Source organism: Orbicella faveolata, unplaced genomic scaffold (assembly GCF_042242905.1).
Source record: "Orbicella faveolata isolate gen_17 unplaced genomic scaffold, um_ofav_v1 contig_26, whole genome shotgun sequence".
Classification (NCBI taxonomy): domain Eukaryota; kingdom Metazoa; phylum Cnidaria; class Anthozoa; order Scleractinia; family Merulinidae; genus Orbicella; species Orbicella faveolata.
Window position 1 is genome coordinate 16907501 of NW_028301554.1, and position 21202 is coordinate 16928702.

The 21202-nt window shown below is 37.6% G+C and overlaps 2 protein-coding genes across 3 annotated transcripts in view; one reads left to right on the plus strand and one right to left on the minus strand.

The window, feature by feature from the left end:
- The window catches only part of LOC110041942 (uncharacterized), an 11381-nt gene extending 6199 nt beyond the window's left edge, over positions 1-5182 (minus strand). The window contains exons 1-6 of one of the 2 annotated variants that reach the window (XM_089295421.1): positions 4562-5182; positions 3296-3583; positions 2425-2751; positions 1176-1487; positions 567-692; positions 1-52 (exon numbers count right to left, since the gene is read on the minus strand). The exon at positions 1-52 is cut by the window's left edge and continues 1637 nt beyond it. In XM_089295421.1, coding sequence (XP_089151547.1) covers positions 1-52; positions 567-692; positions 1176-1487; positions 2425-2751; positions 3296-3583; positions 4562-4595 — 1139 coding nt within the window. In that variant the 5' untranslated portion in view covers positions 4596-5182. Of the gene's footprint in view, positions 53-557; positions 693-1175; positions 1488-2424; positions 2752-3295; positions 3584-4561 lie in introns of both variants that reach the window. The other variant, XM_089295420.1, reaches the window with a different exon arrangement.
- The window catches only part of LOC110042101 (uncharacterized), a 65870-nt gene that overhangs the window by 25670 nt on the left and 18998 nt on the right, over positions 1-21202 (plus strand). Inside the window, exons 3-16 of the mRNA XM_089295424.1 lie at positions 8587-8788; positions 10172-10312; positions 12652-12902; positions 13242-13323; positions 13748-13996; positions 14588-14661; positions 14859-15035; positions 15852-16025; positions 16313-16474; positions 16659-16769; positions 17057-17240; positions 17596-17653; positions 17847-17964; positions 18397-18479. Coding sequence (XP_089151550.1) covers positions 8645-8788; positions 10172-10312; positions 12652-12902; positions 13242-13323; positions 13748-13996; positions 14588-14661; positions 14859-15035; positions 15852-16025; positions 16313-16474; positions 16659-16769; positions 17057-17240; positions 17596-17653; positions 17847-17964; positions 18397-18479 — 2008 coding nt within the window. The 5' untranslated portion in view covers positions 8587-8644. The remainder of the gene's footprint in view (positions 1-8586; positions 8789-10171; positions 10313-12651; positions 12903-13241; positions 13324-13747; positions 13997-14587; positions 14662-14858; positions 15036-15851; positions 16026-16312; positions 16475-16658; positions 16770-17056; positions 17241-17595; positions 17654-17846; positions 17965-18396; positions 18480-21202) is intronic.

Consider the following 21202-nt stretch of genomic DNA (forward strand, 5'->3'; position numbering starts at 1 on the left):
AAATAAGTAGGATCTGGTAAATTCCCACAATGACCTGCTCGCTTTAGGTTCTCTGATAATAAAGACAAAAAAGGAGATTTACCAAAGGAGAGTCATTCAGGGAGAGTAGTATGCGTTGCCAATGCAGACTCATTATGGCTTATTTCGAAAGTGTATCGGCCGCGAGAAAAACCCAGGCTACCGAACGAGAGAGAATGGCCGTTTGAACCAGGCTGTACCATATAGATACCAACCAGGGTACGCTATAAGCGCCTTGGTACCAACGCTGAGATCGCTGGTAAGACAGAGCATGCCATGTATGTATATTTCTTTTTCCTCAGTGGCTACACCCCACCGAAAGAGAAAAAAGTCACCAAACAAGATTGATGGGCCAGATAATAGTAAAAAATTGATAGCGTCTTTGTCGGGCGCTGAGTCACACGGGTTAAAAATGGAACGATCAGTTTAAACCAAATGGTTGAAGGCTCGACTTAACTACTATCGCCGTGCTGTTTACATCGTAAGGTAAATGGTTTAAACTGTTAAACCTGAAAATGGATTGCGTCGCGATTTCTTACCTTGCCTACCTTTAGAAGAGCCGCATTCTTCCCTCTTGTAGCGAGTGGACAAAGTCTCCCCTGTTGGATCGTTAATTGGAAGGTCGATGCTAACCCTATCGTTCAATGAAGAATCAAGTCGCTCCAAAGATGAATCTAGGAAAAAGAGAAATAAATTGTTAAAAGCAATTACTTTTTCTTTTCGTTAACTGATTAGTTAATTGCTGGGAGAATCTCCTCAGCTTTTGATTTATGAAAAAAGATTGTTATAACTGTTATAGCGAGTAATTCAATATTGTACATGTTTATACACCAAATGCAGGTTTACCTAACCTTTTACCTATGTTTTGTATTTCCTTTTTGCCAATGACAGTGTAATGTCGTTTTCAGGTTCTTTTGAGGCCCGCTCGAGCTTCAATTTGAAAATGCATAATTAGAAAACAGTTTAAGCTAAAACCACAACGCACAAACGCACAACACACACAAAGTAGACACGCACAGAGTACAGCGTGTACTTCTTCCATACATGTACAACGGGGCGTGTGTCCCTCGTTAAAATTTTCACCTATAATCCTAGCTATATTAGCGATATAAAGAATAGTAGATATAGTATTGCAACAAAGCAGTCTTTGCTCTCACCGACGGTGTCTGGGAATTGTCTTGTTATGATCTGAATGGCATCATTACGCTGAATCTTGTCCAGTGCCTTCACAACATCCTTTAAGGTCGTGTCAGGGAACCGAGCAACCAGCCATTGCATGACTTCCTTTGTAGGACTCTTTCCTTTTGGTCCTACCCCGCCAAATGCTAGTCGAATGTCAACTGGGACTTCCAGTTTGCATGCCAGGTGGTGCCAATCTTTGATCCCTGGAATTTCACGATTGAGTTTGTCTGCCATTGTTTGTAATAGCTCTGAGCCTGGTGTCATGACTTCCTTGAGGGAAGCTCCATCTGCAGTGACACGAAAATACAGGTGAAACGATAACTACAGGTTCCATATACTGTCCCTGATTGTGATTGGTTGTTACGTTGGTGGAAGTTTGAGGACGAAAATTACGATTTGCATTTCCCGAATTTCCAGCGGTGAATAGAACATCGTTTTCTGGAATTTCCGGAAATGGGGACAACCTCGCGAGCTGAACCCAAAATATAATTCAGAAAGGACGGAAAGTTATTACCAGGAATTTCCGTCCGATTTGATTTTCCTCTCGGAATATCCGAAATTTTCGTTTGAATGGTTCGTATTTCGGAAATTGATCAATTTCCGGATTTTCCGAAAGCTTTCGAAGAAAATTCCCGTACCATTTGCCCCCCGTGTCACAAGTTCCAGATTTAGACACTCAGTCACTCAATCAGCCTTTCCATGTATAATGTAAACCAATACTGACAAAAAAAATACATTGCAAGTGAACAGGACATGGTTGAGAATTCCGTCAAAGAAAAGCCAGGAAAGTTCGGCTTGTGCCAATTCGTTGAACCGAGGCAGCAAAAATGAGAAATACAAATTTTAGATTTGGCCCTTTCCGTAGACACCATTGCAAAGAGTAGAAAATTTCACAAAATGTTGTAAGAGGGTTAAATCTCTCAAGGGCTTCGTGGCCAGCCTTTAACAATAATTTTCTGGATTTCATTAGCGTGAAGTGACTAAGGGTGTGTATTATTATATTCCTTGGATGGGATGTCATTGGATAGTGTGTTATTTGTGACACTCTGGAGTAAATTAAAACACAGTGGCTTGTCTAAGGTTACCATAGATGGCAACTGAAAAGAATAGAGCCCAAACCTCTCGTTCTGAGTCCGACGAGATCACCATTGGGCCGACAAAAAAACTATCGATCTCTACAGTTAATGTTCTTAATTTTTTGACCTCTTACAAACTGAACATTACCTTCTAGGCTCTGCTTATCTAGATAGTAAAGCAAATCCATCCTTTTCAGTTCGTGTAGAGTTTCCTTTAGTTTCTTAAGTGTCATCTGCGGACGATTAGCCTCCAAATACTGGAACAGCTCGTTGGTTGGGCTTTGAGTTGAACGTCTTTCGAAACCCCAACAGTCTTCCCTGGGCACACCAAGTTTTACCGCCAAGTGGTACCAATTTGCCAACACCAGTGAGGTTGCATCTAGGGCTAGGGCAATCTCGTCTAAAAGACTAGCCGAAGGTGAATATGGTTGTGAAGTCATTACTTCCTGGACCCTTTCAGAACCAGCAAAGCCACCTGCAAGGCACCTTCATTTATTAGCCTAGACATTCTTCTCTGAGGTATGGAGGCAAATAGTACACGACCAAGCAGAAGGTCAGGATGGGAACTACATTAAGATTTAGGGAGACAGACGTTAATGGACTGTAAGAAGATATATACTTGCTATAATCTCACTACACTAAGCAGAGAGTTTGTAATTGACTCTGTCATAAAATATCGGCCTCCTTCGGATGATTTAAATAAGGAAATACTTATTAGGAATTTCTACAAACTTCCAACTGAACAAAATTAATATATCTAGGTTACTATCAACAATTGAGAAATTATGCCTGCGTAAAGCAACTGTCTATAGCTTTATTCCACAAGAATGTAAATGTATTGGCTGCTGTTAAACTCATGTCAACTACCACTGCTTAGTTCCAAGTACGTGACAGCTGTGGAAAATTTTCAGGGCAACTGAGCTGGACTCTCCAGAAGCAAACAGCGAAGCTGCCTTTCAGTGGCGAAATATCAACTTCAGAGCTCTACAGAGTGTGCAAAAAACATGTTCCAATACTACCTTTTGTCGTCAAGAGACTAAACAGATCATTTCTCCTGATATCTAACATCGCGTTTCTGAGCTGTTGAATGGTCAGTTGTGGTTGCGTGACTTCCAAGTACTCAAATAGTCGAATGGTTGGACTTTGGTCTTTGTACTGTTCCAATTTTTTGACGACATCCTCATCCACTTTCAGTTCCCTTGCTAACTGTTTCCAGTTCGGGATTAATCTCATGTTTCTGTCCAAGCATAATGCCAGCTGATCCAGGAAGTCTGGGTGACGTTTTAAGACATCAGAAAGCTTTGAGTCTTGAGAAAACAAAAACAAAGACCTTTAAATTAGAAATACGACATGACGGTGTATTCAGTGAGCCTAAAAATGATATTCTGCTTCTTCTTGGTTGCTGATGAAAAAAAAGAATATCCAACTTACCGGTCTATACAGTGCGATTGTAGCTATTTCTTTTCCCTGATTATCTAAAGAAAACTCTGATCGCTTGCTGTCCGTTATTACTATTCGAACTAAAATATTTTCTTGCAACTGTAAATTGTAAACCGAAATTGAAACTGAAACGGTCTTGAAATACGGTATATTCACTTAGTTAAAACTTAGTGACGTAGAGTCACTTAAGTTAACAAGGGTTTGCGCTCACTGCAAACATAATACTAAGATTAGTAATCGTCTGGATAACGGTTGTGAAACTGCCGAATAAGAAAGAAAGATTTCACTTTGTAGTATGTATGAAATTAGCATGTCATTCAACTTCAAGGTCGAAGGATTCCGTCACGACATCTCTGCATGAGCAAGCGAAATAATTTTGAGTTGAGTTATTTGGTTGTTTTCTTTTTCTTTACGATTATCATACTTTGAAAGATGATATCAACTATTAAATGCTTGCCGACTAATTAATCCAAAGCTGCAAAGGAGATTGTAAACTTTAAAACAGAAATTTTTCACGAGGAATTTTCACTTCCGCTTTTCTTCCCCGACTCAAAGGCTCACGCCACAAACGCTCATGTTGCAAAGAGTTTTGCTTTTGCTATCATCTACTGAAACTTTGGAACGTAATACAGGATTGCCAGGCATCATGTCTAGCAATCCTGAGGCTCATGAGCATGCAATACACATCACCATGACTTGACACTGAAAATTTCAATTGTGATTATGGACCATTATGCTTGCGTACACACAAAATATTTCCGTACTGAGCAAGAAGAGACGCTCTTTGCTAAAGAAAATAGAGTCGTTCGTAGACCAGACTAAAGCAACACGAGAAAATCACTTACCAGTCGAAAGAGAACTGTCCTCAGTCGAGGCCATGAATTTAAAACGGTAGCATCGCTCAAAGTGTCAGTTCTGGTGCACCGTGTCCATAACGTCTAAAGTTAACTTCAGCTTACATGATTCCTCCAGATCAGACGACGCTGGGTGTTCGACTCGCTTCCAACATTCAGCAGCTTTGTTAATATGATCTAGATCGTAAAAAAAACGCTTAATGAAGCTACTATTAAAACGATAAAGCCGGCATCGTTGACATCCTCGTCGTAATCAGCGTAATGGCAAATATTACCAGAAACGTTTGTTGTCTTCCTGAGAATTCAGGCGAATTGAACCACAGTGATCAAAGGTCATGTTGTACGTCAGTGTTGATGCATATATTTTGTTTTACGTAGGTTTACCGACTGTTAGAAATCAACGGACCGGGACTTCCCTCTTAACTTGAGTCCCCAGCTAAAAAAAAGACTCGATATTGTGCAAGGATGCTACACTACGTAGCTTTCTCATTTGGGGTGTCCATGACATACAACGGTAGTCGTCATTCACCGGGAGCATGAAATACGTTCCCTCCTTCCCTTTCGTCCTTGCATACGTCTCTGCTTTCCGAGGTTGGAGGGCTGCTGCTGTTGGAGGGCTTGCTGAGACATGCCGGGGTGTGTTACTTTTGGGAAAAGTCCCTACATTGTATCAGGGTACTGTACGGGTTCGCAAATGATCCCAGGACCGCAAATGATACCGGACCGCAAATGATCCCGGACCGGAAATAATCCCCGACAGGGGCCGCAAATGATCCCGACTAAAAAATAAGGATTGGCAAGGATGGTGGGAAGGTGTGGATAGGGAATTGGCGTACGTGAATACTGATGTCTTTATTAAAGCCATCTTATAATTATAATGGCTTACAACTTGCTTTTTTTTTCATACTGTCGACTTAATTTTGTTTCTAACTACGATGTTATGAATATCACCACGCAATCATCAAAACACGACTTGGTTTGCATTTCTTTGCAATTCTCAGTAAAATTATGATCAGTGCAACATACGCTACATATCCTCCTTTGTTAAACATTGATATTTCGGTGTTATAGTTAAATCACATTTCATCACCCATTAACGCCACTCCTCTAAAGTTTTAGACTAAAATCTAACCATGAAGCAACTATTACAGAAGACGCTGTCACCTGAGTAGACCCACAAGCCTACAACGCTTCATCACTCTGTAAAACACCTAATGTGTAGCACTGGAAATTTGAACAAATTTATTTTGTAATTTTTCCTTGGTCGTATTTTGGCTTTAATTCCTCGGAAATGACTACTTGAGTATTATAAAAAGCCAAAATTCCAAGCTATAGTTATGAAGATCAGCTTCATGATTATGCAAGCAAGGCTAGGACTTGCGCTTTGTTTTGACAATTAGCTGTTTGATAGATGTTTGATACTATCGCCACCGAGATTTCGAGAATGTTTACAAGTATGTGTTTTTCCAAGACTTCTACTTCAATAGATCGTCTTCACGTGACGTGCTTTTATCCTCATCAGGTATAAGAGGCGGTATATTTATATCTGTTTACAATTAGCGTGCTTCGTTTGGAAACCAGAGCATTTTGAATTTACAGGGTTATAGAGGTTGCGTGACACAAGGTTACGATCGAGTTTGTTGAAAAATATATACTTATCTCATGATTTTGAGCCTTTTTAGAAGTTGGAGCATTAGGAAAAGTAGTTATGTAAATGCTTGTTTGTTTAGTACTGATAATGAGTCGCCTTGAAAGCCAAAGTAAGTTCCAGATGTTTACACTATATTCCGGCCGCCATATTGGTGTACCACGGATGTACACCAACAAGGCGTTTTCTTACTGGGCTCTGTAAATTTCTGGGAAACATTTACGACGAATATCTGAAGTTTGGAGAAATGCACAGGCCTAAAACTTAGAAAGTGTCTTATTTTTGTTATCTTCTATAGCGTACATCACAATTTCGTACCTTTTTTCCATTGGTTGGTTTTCAATTTATTTTTTTTTTTTATTGCGTGACAGTGAAAACGATCTGTACACTTCGAAGAACAAAACAGCAACTGTGGAATATTTTTTGTAAAATGATAAAACATGTTTTTTAGTTCACAATTTTTGTACGTGTTCTCACCTTCCTCTGATATAAATCCATGCCATTCCTATTTTTTGATCGGGATCATTTGCGGTCCAATGTGGGGATCATTTCCGGTCCGGGATCATTTGCGGTTCAATTTGGGGATCATTTGCGGTCCGGGATCATTTGCGGTCCTGGGATCATTTGCGGACCCGTACAGTACGCTACAAAGGATTTGGGAAACCCCCTCGCCTGGGGTACTGAACTTTAATGGTTGTAATTGTTTGAAGGAATAGTTGATAATTGTGCGATTTCACTATTAATATTATGATCCTAATTGTGTGACGGCTTGTTTACAAAATTTACATTCTGTGCTTTTTTGAATCAATATTTTTCTAATGTTTTATGACAGCATCTTCGGTTTTCTTCCGGTTAGGTTATTTTCGTGTTGCTTGCATATTTTCGGAAAATGCGAAATACGAAGTTGGGGGATTCAATTTGTAAGTTGTAACTAAGCCGTTTTTCGCATGTTTCCACGCATGTTTCTACGATGGTATGACAGTCTCAGGTCATATGCAACGAAACGTTTACAGCCCACTTGCGTCGTCTAATCAAAGTGCTATTACAAGAAATCGTGTGTTCGGTTAATTTGGCGTCCACAGCAAATACTTCTGGATCCCGTGCTTAATTCGTCGGTGGCTGAGCTCAAAACCTAATCAGTTTTAATCAAGGCTCTTTTATCATTAACGTGAGGAACTACAGCGAAAAGTCGGTCAATATATGACAAATCGGTTTTGATTCTTGACTAGCTGTGGTAATGAATATCATGTTCTTTTCATCAATCTAGAAGAAATTTATCTACTGGAGATCGATAAGAGATGGAACCAAAAACAGAATACTTGCTTTCCGACTTGTTTTCGTTTGGCAAGTCTCTTTGTTGATGAGCATTGGGTATTTGAAATAAGAGCCGAAAAAATTAATGAAATAAAATAAGATTAATCAGTAGCCTACAGAAAATGAACTTTTGTTGCTTCTGATTTCAAATTCATAACCCGAGCATTCAGTTCATTACTGGCTGTCTTTTATTTATACTTTCTAAAGTGCTGAATGAGAAATTCTCTCGTGCCTTTGTAGTTCTGACAAAAGAAGATAAACGCTAAGAGAGTTAAAAACTCTCAAATATAGGCTTTATTCCTAAGGCAGTCCTTCTCAAGTTATTTTTAGATCACTCCTGGCTTCAGATAGCATGGGAGGGTCTAGAAACAATCAACCAATCCTTTGATCTCGTGGACAACCCAAGCGGCTCGACGTGCGTTGTCAACCCTTGCGAAAACATCTACGCAGCATTAGCTATCACCGGAAGGACTAGATACCATATGTGCTAATAATTGGAGAGGCCGGACTGCATTAGGATTAAGACTTATAAGGGAAACTGACTCGCTCACCCCTCGTCCTCTCATTTCTGTACGCTCCTTTGTCTCGTCTTTACAAACCAGTTTTGCAAGAACATCTGTCATTGTTTCCAGTGTGCCAGTCACGTTTCCTTTTTTTTTTTTTTTTTTTTTTTTCTTTTTGCTGAGGGCCTAAAACGTCTTTTTATTCGTGAAATATAAAATAATTTTAACTTGTACAATTCGTTTTATATTTGAAGTGAAATGATTGTTTTGTAATGCACTAACAAAGGCTATGTACTTAACAGGATATTTATCTTAGCACGTGATAACTGCGCGTAATGTGATTCGGAGTTTCTGTCACATGATTACTAGCGTAAGTGCAATACAAGATCAGATTAAAATCATACAGCTGTCGTTGATTACGTAATTTAGAGTCTGAGTTTTGATTTACTAGATTCCAAACTGATATTTGGCTGTGAAGAAGTACCAAGCTATATCTTGAAGACATCAGTTGCTAAAATTATCTTATTTTGTGGTTTTCAAATTTACTCTAGATATACAGAGGTCACTACCGGCCGAGGTGGTAGCAACGAAAACCTTGTGTTCAATAAGATGGATCACGAAATATCAGGCCAAGATCTGATTCTTCAAAGAAGTTCTTCTCTGATGGAAGATTCGTTTTCACTTTATAGCACATTCACTCTTCAAGACCGTGTAGTGGCGATTGAACAATCCGGCGAAGAATTTTACGAAAAGGTGAGTAAAAAAAAAATCTGGAGACTGATGTGTTGGTAGGGGTTCACTCGTATGTCACCGGCGTGTATTAAATGTTTTAATTCTTTTCTTGTCTTTATAGACACCTTCTCTAATAAACATTAATCTTTAAAAACACTGTAATCAGGCGCTTTGGTGGTTTAGTCTTACGTTTTTCATCTTCATTAGGTGTAGAAGATATTGGATTGTATTTCAGAAACTAAGAAACCGTAAACTCTAATTAGAGCAAACCGCTAGCCATATTCTTTTTATTTACAATTAAATTGTAAATGTCAAGACGGCAATGATGTCGCCCACTTGCATTAAAAAGCCACTTTGTATAAACACGATTTAAATGTTTTCAAAAGAGATGTTCGAAGATTTAGAAATCTTTATTTTTGAGATCTCCCTCATTTAATTAAATGGCCTCGCTTCCCTTTGACCGCCTTGGAGGATTTTTTAGCAGGATTATGAGTTGAAGATGGCAGAAATTTCATTTAAAAGGCAATGTTCCCATTATCTTTTTAGAGTTAATGAAATTGCCTTTATAGAAAGTTGTCATACGATAGAAAAATATTTGTTTCGAAAGTGTTAGTGTCTTTGGCGTCTACCAACACAGTTTTTGCACAAAAAACAGCTACTTCTCTTGTTGTAGTAAATATGTGTGACTAAAGCACAGTTATACCACAGTAATGTTAGAGATTCGTGATTAAAAATTCCTCAATATTTTGTATTTACATGTTAATTTCCTTTTTAATTACTGGTTTTTCATCCGTTACCGGAACTTTAAGTGTCTGTGTGAGGACTCTTTTTGTTCCCCTAAGTAGGTTGACCAGCAATAAATACAGACGTCAGATTTTATTGACTCAAATGCACCAATCCATTTATAATTAAACGAAAGTTTTGTTGCCGGCACAGCCAATAGTCATCTTAGCTTAGCAATTAATACCATGCATAAATGATATGATCACGGCCACTTTCGGAGCTACCTCACTATATTGTAGCCCAGGGTGATTAGACAATAGAAATCTCCATAAGCCTTTGCTAGGGCTAAAAAAGGAATAATAACAATCATCATAATATTCTGTAGGCCAGGCAACAAATGAATTAAATGAATATATAGAGAGGTAAAGCCACTATCGCAACTACCATACTATACTGTAGCCCATGTTGATAAGAAAACAGAGAAATCTCCATAAGCCTCGTTCTTACAAGCACAGGAAGAAATAATCATTTTCTGTAATTCAGGCAAAGAATGAGAGAAAAGTAACAGAATGCCACTATTGCAGCTACCTCAGTATATTCGTGGTAGCCCAAGGTGATGAGACAATAGAGCTCTCGATGAGCCTTAGCATGCACTAAAAACATAATAATCATATTCTGTAGGTCAGGCAAGAAATGAGAGAAAAAGGAATAGGAAGAAGCAAAGCGATGGATTCAGTTCGTCTCCAGAGATTGATTGATGTTTGTGACACTAGAGAAAATACTGCAATTTATCTTCTGGAGGAATGGAATTATGAACCACAGGTGAGTTTTCTCTTTCTCCTTTAGGCCGGTAAGGCGAAAGCGATTTACCATAGCAACATTGATTAAGGCTTTTTGCATTTATTAAAAATGCTAAAAAATCCATAAATTCTTATTTAATTCATAGACTAAGCGACGTGTAACATCACTACTGTGTTTATCTAGCACATGTGATGACTGAATATTTGACCACTAGGACTTAGACTTCATTAAAGTTGTATTTAAGGTTACTTCCCACCTTCGCGGGTGCCCTTCGGTAAACAATCATACGCGCGCCAGTTTCAATAAAATCCCAACAAACTCTTTATCATAAGAAAGCTTAATAACTGTACTTTACGAAAAAAAATACAGTTTCAGCAATGCTTTCTTTTAGCAAGTGTCAGGAGGCGGTAAGGCGTGAAACGACCGAGGCTTCTTCTATTGAATTTATCGGCTATCGGATTCCGCAGTACGAGCAAAATGGCTGCACAGTCTTATTCACAAGGCATCAATCAACTAAAGTGTGTCGGGCTTTTTGGATATTCTGATTGGTTGTCTAGATATCCACATCTTAAGTTGGAGTAGCTAAAAATATGCGAGACGTGTTGCGTAAATGGACGCCGCGGGAAAAAATGTGTTAATATCAAAATTTCCCCACAAACTTTATTTTGTCATTATCTCTGGAATGTTCTGTCGAAATTTCACGAAAATCCGTCAAATCTGCATATCCTATAAATTCGCTCAAAGTGGATGTATTCCGCCAAAAATCAAATGCGAGATTTTAGCTTGTAAAGGTTCGTACACAACTCGCGCCACGCCCGGAGATTATCACGCGTAATAAAACCGCAAACCAATGGAACAGCAGGACCTCCTAGTGTCTATGACAATAGATCAAGTTTTCCCGGGAAAAGCATCGCATTGCAACATTTTTTTTTTTTATCTCGCTCAGTGGAGTTCAAATTAGGACGACGACGTAATATAATGGACAAAGACGCCAAAGGCAAAGGCAAAAACTCCAGAATACCCGGCCACTTATTAGCATCTCAGTGAATAAGAATAGCAACTATTGTTATGTACCTCGTTCTTGAAAGCACACCGGCACATGTAAATAAAGTGGCCGGGTATTCTGAAGTTGTTCCAAGGCGGAAAATGTGCCGCTGAAAAACAAGACGTTAAGGAATCGACGGACTACTTAAGAAATTCCCTTAATGCTGAAATGAGTTCCCTTGGGTAGGTTTCATTTTCTTCATCGCTTCCGCCAGATTCCGACGAAGAATCTTGTTCGCAGCCTGCACTGACGTTGACTTCGATTTTTAAGCTACTTGTTCCAAGGATATTTGAACGCTCCGGATCTTCAGCAGATGCCGAGATTGTCGAAGGCGTTTGGCCAAACCAAGACCCTTAGTCGCTTTAGGCAAGGCTTTCTTTTTCTTTCCTTGACAATATAGAGCTTTTTCTTTCTTCTTTGGGCCGGGTTTTTTCGTTTTCTTTACCAAAGGACTTTTTTCTGCTTTTGATTTTTCGATAGGAGTTAGCGTACAGAGCTTTCACGTGGGAATTTTTGTCAAGTGCGTCATGTAAATAAAAATATGCAAATGACATGAAATACGAGCGATGAGCGTTAGCCGCGAAAATTTCCCCAGGGTTCTCGCCCGTTGACAAGATTATGACACCTTCCTAGTTTATTAACTTTATTTGAAAATGCGTTTTTTCTAAATAACACGGCCGCTTTTAGAGATTTTAATGTTTTTCCTTCGGAAACATTAGATAAAATGACGAACTTAAATTTTGTCAACTAAAAGAAAAAACGATTTTTTTGGCCTCTGAGGGTGGGAAGTAACCTTAATGTTACGATTATTTTAAAGTTACTGATACTGATTTGAAAAAATAACAAAACAACTATAGCCAGTCCTCGTTACTATTCCTAAAAGATATTTGGGACAATTTTGGACGTGTGAAGTGTTTAGTAACGTCACGTGATGTTTCAATAACAACCAGGTTGCTCAAAGGGTGTTAACAATACTTTGATATCTCTTAAAATCTGTTTGAAATGCACCATAGAAGCACGGAAATAGGTTATAGCTCATCGTTAGTCAAACCAGTCTTCTACGGAGTCAGGATTCTACTTTCAAACAGTTAACCACTTTTCATTTTGACTTGGAGATTTTCTGACTTGATTGAAAAACAGTGGGAAATCCAAGATGGCAGATCCAGATAAACTATTTTGCTTTTTTGCGTCGCGATTGCCAATTAGATAGGTGATTATTAAAAAAAATAAAAAATAAAAAATAATAAAAAAAAAAATAAAATAATAATAATAATAATTTCATCGTCTAGGTTAATAGATCAGTTTGTTATGTTAGGTTTGCAGATTCCTTAAGCTCCTATGTGATTCAGGGGTTAATTTAAAGGAGGTGACAGATTTTCTCCACAACACTCCATTGCACCTAGCTGCGACCAAGAACTACATCTCGCTTGCAAAGCTTCTGATTGAGAGATATCCCAGCATGCTTCTTGGTGCAAACGGTCAGGGCGAACTTCCGATTCAAACTGCAATAAGACATGGTCAAGATGACGTGGCCGCTTTCCTTATAAGGAGAATGGATCACAGGAGGTCGGTACATATGTGCATCTGAATTCTCCCAAACTTGTCCTTGTTCAAAGTTTGACGTTAGCGGAAGAACTACTGATAGTGACTGATGTTATACTATAGTTATTTTGTCTTCTTTAAAACTTGCTTCAATCCAAGTCTCAATGTCTTCTCTTCCTTATGTGCCCTTTGAATTTTTCAAACATGTTTCTTATTCCGCCCCTAAGTTACTTTTAAGTATTTGCTTTAAACATTTTTAGGACAGAAATATATAGTTTCATATTCGACCTATGAAATACATAACCGGAAAAAGCTTCCGTACATTGTCATTTATTTTCAATCATTTGTTATTTGTTACTCTAGAGTTGGAAATTTGTTCCGGGCCAAGCAGCCAAAAGCAGCTCCAATAAGCTTAGTGAAACTGACTGAAGAGTTTAAAATGCAGGTGAGGTTATGATTGCGGAGTAATGAGTAACAATGGTCTAAAGAATGATCGCTGGTGGTTCAGCTTGATGATAACAAAAAGCAGAGGGGCAAATTATCTGTAATGAGTTATTTGGACATGAAGCGTTTCGATAGAGCCTGAAAGAACTGTATGTTGTCAGGTGACGGTTGAATTTGCACTCTGTCAAGGTTAACGGCAAAATAAAAAGGTTCATTTGGTCATTACGTTGGTGGCTGGCGATCAAGTAATCCATTGTTTATCAGATGATGCTTATTATTGAGACCATCTTACCTTTAAAACTTTTTAACAACTCCACCATGCATTACCTTAAATTTTGTCATTGTAGTTTTTGTGTGTTTGGCTTGCTTCGTGTTTTTCTTTTCTTTTTTTTCTGTTGCTTTCTCACTTCGTTAAATATCGACAGAAAACCATCGTGGCCGTACTGGATTGCCTTATTTCTCCTCGTTGGCCACACCCACCATGTCTACCATCTGACATTGTCCCGTGCCTGTCATGGGAACAGCTTCAGGATACACCCACTCACTTTCAAGTGACCTATGACATCCTGGAGAGTGACGTCAACGGCAGATTCCCGGATGATGCTGAATATGAGTATACGCCCAAATCTTGTTACTACAATTTGGCGAAGCACTGTCAACAGACATTGAATAAGGTAAATTAGCAAATAACAGCACTTGGTCACAAGTTATTGCTTACCAGTGTCGATTTAGAGCAGGATTTTACTGTTAGCAAGAAGAACTAAAGATCGTTGGTATAACAAAAAGGTGATTCATTTCCATGAAAAAAACTAAAAAAGTATATAACACTATCTCGCAAGTACTACACTTTACACTAAAGATAAAAAAGTTGCGAGAGTGTTAATTAAACTCTATCTATTAAACAATGAACCTTAACTTGTCTTGGCTCCTCAAGTGAATACATGAAAGATCATAGATTTGAACTGCATAGAAAGGTGTAAAGACATCTTCATCATATACGGGTATATTACAAACTTACAATGTGACCATGCAGCTCCCGGTTGGCTTGATAGATCAGTTGGTAGAGCACTGCACCGGCATCGCAGAGGTGATGGATTCAATTCTCGTTCAAGCCTGAATATTTTTCAGGCCTAATTTTCACAGCTGCTTAAGCAGTGTACATTACTGCGATCTCTACACCTCTACTCTACGACTCTTTACAGAATTCCGTGTGATTTCCGGGGTTTTTTTAAATTTTCTTCTTATAAGTTTTCCTTTTTTAACAGGAAATTTTAAACCACGTTGTGATCAAGCTGTTGACAGAAAGAAAATGGAACAAATATGCTTCGTTCTGGTTCAGGTATTCTTGATTTACTACCTCTCTTTCATGGAAACGTCAAAGTTTAGTCAATACAAGAATTAAGTTAGTGTCAAAAGGCTTTTCGTCAAAGTAGTTCTTCAAAGTTGGAGAGAACCCCAAACGCCCTTCCACCCAATCAGGTCAATCAGGTCTGAACAGTGTTGATATGTTTACATTATTTATTAACTTATTCACAGGGTTAGAGGATTGAATTATTTGATTTTCCTGGCGGTCCTTTGTACCGATTTCATGTTAGCTGCGACGTCAGTGCGTCCAGTGGATCATCAGACACCAAGTTCCTTTACATTTCTTGAAGGTTGGGCTATCGCTATGACATTATGGTTTCTGCTCGATGAACTCTCAGAATTACAAAGGTAAAGTTTGCTAAATAGCGTCATGATTAAAGTAATGAAAATATAATCATTTCCAAACGCCACTTACTGAACTATTTAAACTGACTTATTGAGCATAAAACGAAATTAAGAAAAGGTGCGAACGGTTTCACTTCTGCAGAAAATTTCAACTTGATGTAATATATCAAACACGAGAGACAGAGTTTCATAAAGTAAAATCGTCAAGTAAAGTAAAAGTAAAGTTGTCAAAATCCGTGCTAATTAAGAACGGGTATTCAAATCTTCTTCACGGTTGAGATATTCTTTGTTTTAACTTGATGAATTATTAATATTCTTTGTTTTAACTTGATGAATCATTAATGAGTTAAGTTTGAGAAGAAGTTGATGAAGTAATGAATCAAAAAAAGAGCCAGTGCTTCATCTCATTTCGAAACAGAAGAGAATTGAAAATAGGGCTCATATCGGAGAACTTTTGACGAGCTTTGTGAGGCGTTTAGAAATTTGATGAAACACCTGAAGAGTTTTTTATCTTCTCAATCAAAAGTAAAACTGAGGAGAAAACTGAAAAAGAAATTGCTAGACTTTTTGCTATTTGAGATATCAAAAAACGGTCGCTTTCTAACGATTTACGGGCAAACTTACTAAATTATCAATTGATTAGTTCGAAAGAAGGTGGAAAAAATTGATTGGTATGGATGTCTTACGTTTTCATTACAAATTGCTCCAATTAAAGATTATCACAAGATGTTGGTGTCGATCTTTAAGGTTTCCAAAATTTCTGCCAAGTGAAGTGATATGGAGATCACATTATTTACTTTTTCTGCCTTAAATCTTCAGAGAGCCACTTGCCTACATCAAAGATGTCTTTAACTATTTGGATCTGTCAGGATACTCTCTAATTCTTGTGACCTACGTGATCAGATTTTTTGGAAATGGCGCAGAGTGGACATTTGCTTCTTTGGCGATCTTTATTAACTTCATTGGTATTTTTAAATATGCAGGGTTTGATCGGTAAGTGTAAAATACACTTCCTTACCACTACGCCCTTTTAAGCGCAAGACCTTACCGTTAAGGAGTTTTAATTAATGGATCGCAAAATCGCGGTCGCAAATCCTGCGTGGTAACAGATTTTGTTGGATTAAGTGCATGGATGCCTTTTTCTGACGTTCAAAAACCACAATGTTAACTGGTTTTATAAGAAACACCAAGTTAGAAAACATACTGTTTTTCCTGTATCTAATGAAGATCCTTGTGTGGATATTTTCACGGATTGTACGTATCTCCTTGGTTTATTTAAGAAACATCGGTCTGTACATAAAATGCCTTGGGAAGGTCGTTTACAAGGACATTCCAAGATTTCTGGTCGTGTTCTGGGTCATTTTGATGACATTTTCAGTCTCATTCTACATGGCTATGAGAGCGGAGAATGGCACAGTTACAGGCCGAGTACTCAATAACAAGTAAGTATAACAATTATAGGCTTACTTTGAGTTTAACTTGAGATACAATTAACTGGTCTACAAACCCCAAAAATATCCAAAAGACAAGGAGTTTAATTGTAGTCTTTTACTAAGTTAAGAGACCATATACTACAGAAAAATCTGTTGTTGATGTTATTATTGTTTCTTTATCATTTTATAATAGCACGCTCAGAAATGAAATTTCATGCACGACTAGCGTAGGATGCGTGATTTTGGCTGGTGTGATGACCTGGCTCGAAGGATCGTCCATTGTTCGTAATCTGTCAGAAGTTGGGTGAGTTCAGCAGAAATAAGCGACAGTCCTACTTTACTCTGGCTCAGTCTCTAAAAAAACACAGTATTTGTTAGCATCGCCGTATTTACTTTGCATTTGGTTTGACTCAGAATTTAGCCTGCGTTAGCAAGTTCTCCACTCAAGGATTAGGCAGGGAAATGGGGAAAGATGTGAAGATAACAAAAGAGCTTCTCTTCCCCTACATTTCTCGTTCTTCTTAGCGCCCCTATGTAATCTCAGAGTGGAAGGGTAGCCTAGTCTTGATACTGTTTGTGTTTCATATCTAGATGGCTAGGAGCACTGCTGACCGTCGTATTCATGATGAGTGTGACAATAATTTTGTTGAACATCCTGATCGCTCAACTTTCGCTGACTTACGAGCTGGTCCAGGAGGAGTCACTGAATTCATTCATTGCGCTGAGAATGCAGGCCGTGGCGACTATTGAATGGCAGAGCAGGTTTAAGTTTTGGGTAGGTATTCATGATGCGATAAAAAGCTATAAAGGAAAAAATGTAACAAAAGTAAGAAAAATATCGTGCGTCCGAAGCCAGTTATCGCTGGGAACTAACTCTTCTGTATTGTCAAAAATTATTAGGATACTTTTGACTTCTTGTTCAAAACGTTTTTGCTCATGAAACGCCCCACTGGCAAGGCTCAATAAAGTATGTAGGTATTTCTGTTTACTTCCGCGGCAACAGAACGAGTTTTTTTTAGTTAAGCACAGTTTTTTCATTTCTGAAAACAATCAAACGCTCAACTGTAACTCCGTCAAGTAAAGTGTTCGGCTTTTTGATAATAACCGTTATTAAAATAATTTCTTTTCAGAATCTTCGAAAGAAGTATTATGTTCCTGGAGAGTTAAAGACCAGAGAAGAAGTGGAAGGTATTAAAACTCCTCACAGTTTTGTTCAGTTTATTGGTAAAATATATAACTTGATGTCCATTCTTCTCACAGCCAATTGCGTGGTCTCGACAACGGCTTCAAAGTCTTTCCCTAAAAGTTATAACTGTCCAGATAGAGGTTGAACTGAAGTGTAGCTTTCAAAGCACATTCTCAGGATACTTTTTTCCTTTAGAGATGATGAGAGAGTACAGAAAAAGTGCATATCTGTCACCACCCATGCCTGATGAAATATGGTACAATCAAGAACCTGTCCATGCCATGCGGGAGGAAGATTTCAACAATGAACTTCGGTAAAGTATTCCAACTCAATATCACAGTTGTCACTATATGGTATGCGATGTCCACTTGTAAAACAAGGAGTACTGCATATAAATCTTGCGTAGGCTACGAAGAGTTGTCTTGCTGGAACATGCCATTTCGCGATTTGATTGTTAGGATAGGATGTAAGTCCATTATAATTACGAAGTACTATGAGCACATTTTCTCAGGTTACTCCCAAACGTTTTCAGATATCCATCCTTGTGCCTTCAAAAGTAGCAGCGCTGATATAAACAAATGGCGAGGAAACCTAATAAAAACGAAAAGGGATTGTAAGCTTAAGTTAAGCGACGTTAAGGAGCTCTTGGGTAATTCTTTCTTGATGGGGTTGCCTCCAGATTAAGTTTGCTGAAACAAAATAATTTTCCTGACCTAATATCGATTCGCTTCATATTTCAAAACAGGAAAGAACCTCCCGAGATACAAAGAGAGATCTACATGAATACGGATCTGGAACAGGAGGAAAGGCAGCAAAAATGGACCACTAGTATGTTAGAATTTAGCCAGGAAAAAAATAGTTGTTTTGATTTATTTGATTGTTGTGATAACGCGTGACTTCGTGATCTGTAACACGTGATCGACAAAATTAATGAAGGTTGCGACTATATGGTTGTTCTTTTTATCACAACTTTGTCACGTGTACTCTCCGGCGGTAAATAAAACCAAATTCATTGCGAGGCTAGTGTTAAGGCGAAAGGTCACGTATTTATTGGTCAACATTTTGACTAGCAGAGGTAGTCTTGTTCAGGGCCAGTGGATAACATGGAACAAAAATAACAAAACATTTTAAAATTATTAACATATTAAAATAGCACATCATAATAAAGAATTGACAGTTGATGTTTAATAAGTAAAATATTATATATATATATATTTATTATATATATTCAATGACGAAAACTATCGAAATTAATAATGATAAATAGAAATTAAAGAAAAAGGCAATTTTTATACCCGAAATAAAATAAGATGAAATAACACAAAAACCAGATGTATATACGGTCTATATAAAAATAATAAAATGAAATAAAACAGAATGAAATGGTCATTAAACCTTAAACATCACTATTAAACTCATGCAAAATAAAATGAAACTCGTCGAGACAGATTTTTCGCAAACTAGGAATATGTGAAAATTTCCCTATTTAAAGAAAAGCTCAAAAGATGTCTTGCAGATATTTATTTTGTTTTGCATGAATAAGGCCGTGGCCAGAAATGGCCGTTTGCCATACGATGACTGATATTAAGACGAAATTGGTGTCCGGAATAATTTTGAGGCCTTTTTTAGATCAGTTACTAATTTTAACTTTACGTCCTAAACCATACTTGGGTAAACTAAGCTGGAGCCCCTCAGAAGAGGCGAAACATAATTGTAACTGGCTGACTGGTTTTGGTGTTTATGATTTCTTATTATATAATAACGTTTAAAAATGTCTGCGTACTTCACAAATTACTTTCCTTGGCATGCACGTGATAGCAAGTTGCCATAAGGGGAAGAGAAAGATTAAAATCATGCACCTGTCCTTGATTACATTATTCAAATTCTATTTTATTTTTTATCAAGCTTTCAACTTTCAATACTTTGTTCTGATAAACCCCGGCGATATCTTTATAATGACATCACTTTCAAAAATTACTGGGTGTTTTTAAACTGACTGACCGTGGCTTTAACAAAAACCTTATTTCAAAATGAATCATGAAATGCCTGTCAAAGATCTAATTCTTCAACGACGTCCTTCTATGGCGGAAAAGTCGTATTCACTTGGTAGCACATTCACTCTTCAAGACCGTGTAGAGGCGATTGAACAGTCCAGCGAAGAATTTTACGACAAGGTGAGTGAAAGATCTATATGATACAGCAACACAAACATGTTCTCCAAGACCGGGAAAGAAAACCGTTTTGGTTGCATTTTTGAATTAAATTTTATATAAATAAGTTTTCTTTCTTTATAGACTGTACTTATTACAGTACTACAGTAATTAATGTTAATCAGTGTCGAAAATGGGGGGTCCACTTTTATCGAAAACCTAAATTGGACGCTTTGATGTTTAAATGTCTTGATTTTTACCGAAGGGCAGTCATGTACCTAAATTATTTCGGAAACTATGGAAAGAAAGTTCTACTAAAATTGCATTTCTTATTTTATACATCCACATTTGAATTGTAAATTTGTAATATAGCCTGCTGGCATAGAAGACATTGAAAGACTAGTTTGTAAATACAGAATTTGAATTTGTCTTTAAAGCACCACCCGATGTTTCATAAATGTTTCGTAAATATTTAATATTAATAAAAATCCCTTTATTCGACCACACTCTAGAATGCTATATTGTTAGATCAGGACAACTGAACGAGACTCCAGTCGTAAACTAATACTCTGAGGTGGTCAAAGGGACGCCCGATATTTTCCATTTTACACTTTTTCAATTAAATTGCGTTAATGTAGTTGCGATAAAAAAATATATATACATATCTATCTATCTATCTATCTATCTATCTATCTATCTATCTATCTATCTATCTATCTATCTATCTATCTATCTATCTATCTATCTATCTATCTATCTATCTATCTATATATATATATACGTTTGATAAAGCAAGGACGGACAACTTCTGACGGTAAAAAAAGTTAAAAAGTTAAAAATTTAATAGAAAAACGTTTCGGTCTTAGACCTTCATCAGTTATAAGAGAAAAAGGACGAAAACTAAGTTTAAATACGGTTACAGTGTGGGAGATTACGTAACGAAATGAAAAATACAATATTGTGCTATTAATACATCGTGATTAATACAATACAGGAAGAAAATGCAAAACGAGAAATACAATGCTGTACTATAAATTGCGTCATACAGGGTGATAATTAATAGACCAAACGAAAAGAATACAATACTGTGCATAAATTACATTATAGAGCGTGATAATTGCAGAACTAGGTTAAATTCAACCTAAAAACTAAAAGAGTTAAAAAAAAAAAAAAGAAAAGAAACCTACGTTTACGCTGGACAAGGTTAATAACAAAATCCCAAATCGAGGCCTTTGGAGCATTAAAGGGTTGACAAACAACAAAATCCCTGGAGGGGCCCTTAAACAATAAGCTGTAATAAGATCCCAGGCAGGGCCTTTGAGCATACCTAACACCCAAAAAGCTGACAAAATCCAAGGAAGGGCCTTTGAACTGCCTTATGGCGCGAACGCAGATTTACAC